The sequence below is a fragment of the Bacillus rossius genome, chromosome 2 (assembly GCF_032445375.1).
Source record: "Bacillus rossius redtenbacheri isolate Brsri chromosome 2, Brsri_v3, whole genome shotgun sequence".
Taxonomy (NCBI): domain Eukaryota; kingdom Metazoa; phylum Arthropoda; class Insecta; order Phasmatodea; family Bacillidae; genus Bacillus; species Bacillus rossius.
This window is the reverse complement of record NC_086331.1, coordinates 129,873,180-129,881,376: the sequence shown is the minus strand read 5'-3', so window position 1 is coordinate 129,881,376 and position 8,197 is coordinate 129,873,180. Positions and strand designations below refer to the sequence as shown.

General features: G+C 29.1%; 1 protein-coding gene across 1 annotated transcript in view; it reads right to left on the bottom strand.

The window, feature by feature from the left end:
- Positions 1 to 261: 261 nt before the first annotated feature.
- Positions 262 to 8,197, bottom strand: part of LOC134529829 (solute carrier organic anion transporter family member 5A1) — a 55,315-nt gene continuing 47,379 nt past the window's right edge. The window contains exons 15-16 of the mRNA XM_063364320.1: positions 5,974 to 6,122; positions 262 to 1,185 (exon numbers count right to left, since the gene is read on the bottom strand). Coding sequence (XP_063220390.1) covers positions 1,010 to 1,185; positions 5,974 to 6,122 — 325 coding nt within the window. The 3' untranslated portion in view covers positions 262 to 1,009. The remainder of the gene's footprint in view (positions 1,186 to 5,973; positions 6,123 to 8,197) is intronic.

Below are 8,197 nucleotides of genomic sequence, written 5' to 3'. Positions count from 1 at the left end.
AGTGAATTATTATAACACTGCTTATCAGAAATTAAAAAATGTAAAGAATAATAATTTATAAAAATTAATATTATTAATAAAATTATAATAAGGAACACACAGCTGGACTAATTTTCAAGAACTGCACTAAAAAATTCAATCTGTACAAAAAAATATTTTTTTTTTTATATTTATAATATGTAACATTATTCTTATTACTTAGTTCTTAATAAATCACAGTTTTTTCACCAAGAATGCTGCCGTAAATATAGTAATGAAATAAGTTTTAAATAATTAATTTATTAACAGCATTATAAAATAAATGTATCTTCAATAATTTAGGTAATTACAATTATTAAGCACAATGCCTTTTTATACATAGGTTGTATAATAGATGTGCTTTCATTATAAAGAACTGTATCAATATAATATACAAGTGAAGAACATACATAAATGTGATACACAAATATAAAAATAGATAAAATTTTCATTTATACATAAAATGTGCCTTTACAGCAATGGTACACACATTCTTCTTATCAACTTTATATCACACATAAGGAATGAGAAAAATCACTCTCTCTCATTAACACGACACAAATAAGAACACTTGGTCACATAACTACAAAATAGACAACAGAATAAAATACATGATGGAAAAGTACTCTCTACTGTTACATATTAAAGACTTTTTTTTAATGAATATGTTTCCATTAAATACATTATAAATAAACAAAATAATCACAAAGAAAAAAGATGTTATTTCAGGAACCAGAAAACATACGAACAAGTGTGTACACATGAAAAATATGCTACGGTAAATATTTATGGTAAGTTTTCTTAGGCATTATTTTAAGCCAAAATTAAGATTAAGGCTGAGAAAAACCTACTTCATTCAATAATTCTTACAAGATGTTTGTGAGTATTTCTAAGCTTGCTTCTATGTTTTAGACCCTACCAAGAACTCTGAAAGGCATACATGTGAAAAGTGTCTTATTTTCAACTGAATGAATAGTCATTCAACAAAAGGTTATGCACTAATACTACGAGTATGTCTGCTTCCATGAACCCCTATTGTTTTCATGTTGATGTCTTGATTACGAGGTAGCGATCGAGATTGAACATTCTGGCTGAGATGGGCCTTCGTTGTGAGAGACGGCAGCAAGGAAACACTACGCAGCATTCCAGCCGGATTCTCTTCAAACACTGAAACCATTTTCAATAACAACACTACTCCGTTTCATACAAATACTTTGGTTATTTTGTTTTATTAACTTTTATATCTTGCCTACAGCAAGTCATTGCAGATGGCTGTGCCACATTGCTCAAATTTTTTTTTTTAAAATTTAGTAAAAAAAAAAAAAAAAACACCATGAAAACATTTTAGATTAAAACCCAGCAATAATAACTGAGCTTATACATGAATGAATTCATTTTACATCACATTAAAGGCAACTCTAAATGCTCAGGCATAACTAAATACAATATATATAAATAGTAATTTTGTTCTTTGCCATGCACATCAAAAATTTGCATTAAAAAAAAAGTTTTAAATTTTAATATTAAGCCTTGTTAACTGTATGAACAGTGGAAAATTAATATAATTGAAAATTTAAAAAAATAAAATTAAATATTTGTTAAATTTTATTCAAACCCAAAGGTTTTCAAATTACCTCATTTGTGTACTAAAACAAGAGTATAAAATTTCAATGCAATTTTAACATGTATGAAAAGTCTATTTTATATATGTAACTACTTAGAGATAAGAAATACTAAACATCTTTTCAACCGTAGGAAAAAGGAAAATAATCAGAAATGAAAAACAAGGCCAAGTATTCCATGGAACCATGTCATTTAAGCAGAATAAATTGCCTATTTATTTAAATACTAAATCTTATATCCAAAAATTATTTCAATAACATAAATAATTTAAAAAAAACACATTAGGCTATACATAATTTTCAAAAAAGCACATTAGGCTATCTCCCCATTTTCTGGTTGTATCCAAAGCCAGTGGTAAACAGCCAAACTGGGAAACATAAATCAGTGCTTTGCTTCTCAAGAACCAACACTAAAAATGTGTGTGTGTTATTAATTAATATACTGTTAAAACTGTGACTTTAACAACTTATTTTAGTGAAGTCTTAACAATTCTGAATATCTGAAATGAGTTCTTGAAATGTAGAAAAACATAAACCCACACCTCGTCAGATCCACTCTGATCATACAGTGCAAGGAAACTGTGTGCTGCATTTTGGTAAATCTTCGCTCTATATGTTGGTAGTAAGACAGTTGAAATCTGAACTTTAACTGTACGTGAATACCAACTCCAGACATGCCACATATGTTTACAAATGCTAAATCGAAAGGTGTTAATTAAAAAAGACTGTTTAGAGGAAATTTTTACAGCTCATATTTGCTCTAAATGTTGGATAATTATTGCATTGTTAAATCATTATTTTTGTTTGATTGCAATTTCAAAGGATGTTTCACTATATAAGCATTGCATGTAACTTTTTGTTGTTAATATTTGTAACCAATATAGTCTACAATTTATTTCCTATTTTTGAACGGTTAGGTAAATAATCATGACTATAATTTTTGTCTGTCTAATTGCACTATGGTCACTCACTAAGAATTAGTCTCACTTGTGAGATATATTTTCATTAACATCTGTAATTAGAAAAACCAAAAAAATCATATGAAGGGTGAAGCAGAGCCTTAATGTTCACTCATGAGGAGAAGTGGAATAAAAATGGGTCAAGTAACGTGAAAAACTTTCACTCAACCACTCTCAGTCATAAACTGTCGCAGACGCATTTGAGGTTGTTCAGAAAAAAAATTTGTAAGTGGAAACATTTGCAGATTTCAGTTAGCTACACAATTCACCCCTGAAACATTGAAATAATTGTTTGGTATTAAAAACTAAAATCTGAAAAATTTTTTGACTTGCACAACTATGTTCCAGAGCTCTTTATTTGTCAGTTGTGTGTAAGCTCAGAAGGTTTGGACTAAACAGGTTAACATACATTTTTTTGACGTGATGTCTAATAAATCGATGAACGCCGGCTGCACGCACGAAAAAGTGTCCCGTAACGCACTTTGTCCCATTACCATGTGTCCCGTTACGCTCACTGTACGCTTGCGCCGCATCTATCTCTCTTCCACTCGATTCGAGCAACCATCGATTTGACTTTTACGAGGCACATTAAACTTCAAACACTCCCATTCGTTTCCTACTTTTCCTATCATCGTCCTATTCTTAACAGAATAACACAGATTGGAAGAAGTTAAATAGCAAACATGTATAAAAGTTATAGTTAAAATAATCTCTTCATTAAAGTAATAAACATATTTTAATTAATGAGTGCAAATAAAAGTAAATTTATCAATTAAAATGTAGATTTCATTTCACTCCTTCTTTGTATCCATACAAAATAGTGATAATTCAATAAAAATGATTCAATTTTATTCATAAAAGTATGCAATCATTTCATCAATGTTTTGTTATGACGTCACGTTAAACTATCGTCTGTAAACCGACTTTGCAGACAACCAAATTTTTTACAAAAAACAAATGACTGTCAATCAAAAATTCAAAATTAATTGTTGAAGCGTCAAGATCAATGAGACTATTTTTCTTGGGAGAGACAAACTTTTCTTTTACAGTCATGAGGGAGAAGGAGCCACTAAACATGCAACTGTGAAGAGTTAGTTAATTTATATCATGATGTGAATGACACTTTGGTTTGCAAAAGTGGAAAAGTTGAATTGATTTACAAATAAGGTAGTATGTTGTAAAAGCAAATATAAAAAGAGTTGATAATAAGTCAGTTCCAAATTTTTCATAGTTTATACATTTATGTTTGTCATTTAAGATTAATACAAAGCATAAGGCTAGTTTAATGAACATTAAAGAGACGTCTCTTAAAAATCTAAAGGCATTTACAAGTAAACAAAATTGTTGTACCTATTTAACGTTTGTTCCCTTACTTTGATAACTACCCTTTGATGCGACGAAACGTTCATTATATTTGCTGATGAAAATTAATAACAACATACTGCCTACCTATGTAAGATGATTATGAAATGAGAGAAAAAAAAAAAGTACATGTACTTAATGCATGCTAGTTGGTGCATATACTTGTACATGCTTGTTAAAAGTTACACTTTTTTTTAGTATGATTATAAAACTGAGAGTTAACAAGCATGTTCAAAGTTTTTTTAACACAATTTTTAGTAATTTTTTAAAAATAACTTACAAGTAACAGGAAAGTAAGTAAGATATTACATACACCACATAATTTTCTATTAAATAAATATTTATTACCAATCACGAGCCAGAGGTAGAACAAACAATACATGTGAATTTTGAACTGCAAAATTTAGTTTGATAAATAAACTAAAACATATACAGTAGAACCTCGATGATACGTTCCCGTTTCATACATTTTCCCGTGTCATACGCCGATTAATTTTGGTCCCGCCGAAAGTACTATATTTACAATGGTTTACTTTCCCGGAACATACACTTATAAAATCATTAATTTCCCGTTTCATACGTTTTTACAAAGCGGAAAAGCCCAAAATTCACAAAATTTTTTGTTATATTCCTCCTGATAAACTACGTTTTAATGCTTTTATTTTAAAAAAATGTTCATTGTTTACATTTGCAAACGTAAGAAAATAACTTTATCGCACCATAGATATTGATAGTATCAGGAAGACTGTGCACCTCGCTAGTAGCATCTATGGCCAGCACCAAGCGAGACTAGTGGCGCAAACTAGCAATGATTATGAAAATGGTGCACGCGCTTTACCATGGCACGGATCTCATATTTTGTGCATTCATTAATCTTTGAACTCAATATACCCGTTTGTTATTGTTTTCTTACGTTCGGATTGTTTTGTATTTTACGTTTCTCAAGTTAAAAATATTATTGAAAATTGTTCTGTTGCATAAAGTTGTTTGTAAAAAGAAACAAACAAGCATAAATTTCTGATTTTCTTTTTACAATAGCCTAATTTTTTTAATTTCTATTTAGGCTTGGTGACTTTTCCTGCCCTCCAAGAAAGGACTTCATAACATTTTGTAAGGCCACTGTTTCTCATGTCAGCTTTACTTGATTATGGACTGTATTTTACATTTCTGGTAGTTTTATTACATGTATATATAATTATGAATTCATATCTTTCATATAATGCCATTATCTACACATTATGTATTTAAGTTTAATCTGACATTGTGCTGGTATGCTAGATTGAAAAAAAAAATTATTATTGCCATTCCCTTTTCACACACTTTCCCGCATCATACACCATTTTTGTGCCCTCCGTTGAAAAGTGTATGACAGGGGTTCTACTGTAGTTCCATTAAAAGAAAGAGTTAGTGCAGTATTGTCACATAAAAGAAAATCAACAAAATGGTAAATATCATTAATGCCATGTTTGTCGTAACACAATTTTCTCAGGTAGTAAATTATAAATAAACGGGGAAAAAACCAAATAAATTCCAGAACTACGTTTACTGGTTTCAGCATTAAATGTACAGGTACTTGTAGCTGTTATTAGTTTAGTATTTTATATATATATATATATATATATATATATATATATATATATATATATATATATATATATATATATATATATATATATAAGCTTTTGTTTTTCAATTTGTTTGATACATTAACTATTGTTCATTTATTTACAACTAAACCATATGCTACCATGCATATATTATGTTTAAATACAACTGGACGAAAAGCATCACACTGTAATTCATCCTGTTAAATTTACGTTGTATGGTGCGCTCACATTTCATCGCATACTAAATGTCACTTTCAATGTGCCAAAAAAATAATAACAAAAAAAATAGTATTTAATAAATGAAATTAGTAAATGTATATAATTATAAAATACAAAAAAGTAAATATGTAGTATAAAACTTAACTTGTTCCGACAGTGATACAAACAAAAAGGAATCCAACTTACACTTGTCCAGGCTTATAATTGAGCCAATGAGTTCACCCAGAGTAAGTTGATGCTGATTCTCCGAGTGGAGGCGTTGACGAACCAGCCACCAGTCCACAGCAAACATGGCTAATGCCAGAGTTTTGATACCAGCACAGATCCCTATGTACCTGAAAGTTATTAAGAAAATTGTCAAAATGTCGTTCTTAGATTGTAGTGAGCGGTGTAACTGACATTTATCTGTTTCAATAAATTTCCGTTGTTAACTCCATCAATGTTTTGGCATTCCTTGTTGCAGAATTTCCTAAATTTTAAAAAATTTTGGCCATTTTATATTTTACTCATTGTAGAACATCAAAAGTATGTACATCAAACACAATGAATGTCACACCCAAAAGATAATTTTCAAATAACAAAAAAACATTATGCAAGTGTCAATTATAATGTGTGTGTGTTCGTCCCATAACGCAACGTCATGCTGAGAACAGTTGATAGGCCAGTAAATAATGGTTCTGAATTTAAAAACCAAAATATAAAATGTTTCGTAGTTTTCAAGTTATAGAGGCACCTGCACCAAATTATTAGATAGATACTGTGACAAAAAACTTTTGCTATGCAATCATAAATAACCTAATTATTGAAAACAATTTAAAATAAATTCAAACTTGCTATACTTTAAGGGAAATTTTTTTCGGAATAATTATATGACAAAAAGGTTTTTTTTTTATCAGGTATCTTTGACTATTCCCACTGTAAATAAAAATACTTTGCTAACTTAGCAAGTTATTTGAAAGGATTGCTAATTAAAGAAAATAAAGAGCTAATTTAGCAAAATTATTTTTTTTTTTTTAAGTTTTAAAGTGTTAACATTTAAAAATACCATACTAAAAGTTGTTGCTGCATAAGTGAAGCAAATAATCCCCCCCCCCCTCCCCAACTAAAGAATGTTTATTTTATTTTTAATGCTTCACAGATATTAATTTTATAATAAAATAAAACTGACCGCCATTTTATATATTTTGCAGTCAAATATAAAAAAATGCTAAAGATAAAAAACATGCTATTAAATCATATAATGCTCTGTTTCTTATCTCCAGCTTAATTTTCCTGGATAAAGTATTTATGACTATTAGAACTCTTTTACTTCCTTTCACTGCCTTTGGGGTAAAATTACAAAAAAATGTTACGTTCACCCTACCTGATTAATTATTTCGGTTATTTATGCTCAGTTTCTTACATCCAGCTTTATTTGCCACAGAGATATAATTTTTTTTTGTGTTAAAACAAAATGTACCTTATTTTCATCCCCATAAATTTTGAATTCTGGAAAGAAAAAAAAAAATTAACTCTATGTGTTTGCTGTTCATTCTTAATTTCTAACCCTTAGATCTAGTAAATATGGAAGTATGCTTTTTTTTAAATTAAAACCAAACCTACACAATTTACTCCCCTTAGAGCTGGAATCTTGCACAATGGTTAATTAATAGTGTGCAGCTTATAATTTCTATCATTCTTACCAAATAATTTATGTCATATTTGATTTGTTTCAGAGATACAATTTCTTAAAATAAATTAAAATTAAACCCCTGTTTACACCCTTAAAAACAAAATTTTTATAAATTAAAAAAAATACATTACCAAACTCTACATGCAAGTTGTTCCTTCTTAGTTTCTTACCGCTAGTTCTAATTGATTCAGTAGTGTGCATTTTTCATTTTAAAACAAAATTTACCCCTTTTACATCCCATACAGGTTGCATTTCTTAAAATGATAAAATTGTGACTGATAGTTTGCGTATGTTTATAATTTGTACCTAATATTTATTCTTATACTGGATTAGATTCATTGTTTATACAAAACAATATTTAACCTATTTTTACCCCTTATGGATAGAATTTCACAAAATGGAAAAATTGTGGTTAGTAGTTTTAAGTTTATTATTGGTACCCAGTAAAGATTAGCTTCTGAGATTTAATTAACAATCTTAAAACCATATTTATCGCTTTTTCACCCCCTTAGGGGAAAAATTCTAGTGTTTAAGTTAGCCAAAGACCTTACTTAATAAAAAAAATTAATCAAATACCGCCCAGTAGTTTTCAAGTGATGCTCGAACAGACAAAAAAACAAACAAAAGGACAAAAATTTTTAACAAATAATTTTTAATGCTTAAGAATGTTAGTAGCTGTTTCCAATAGTTTTTCCCCCCCTTAAAAATTTAATCCAATGTACAGACATTTTACTTCCA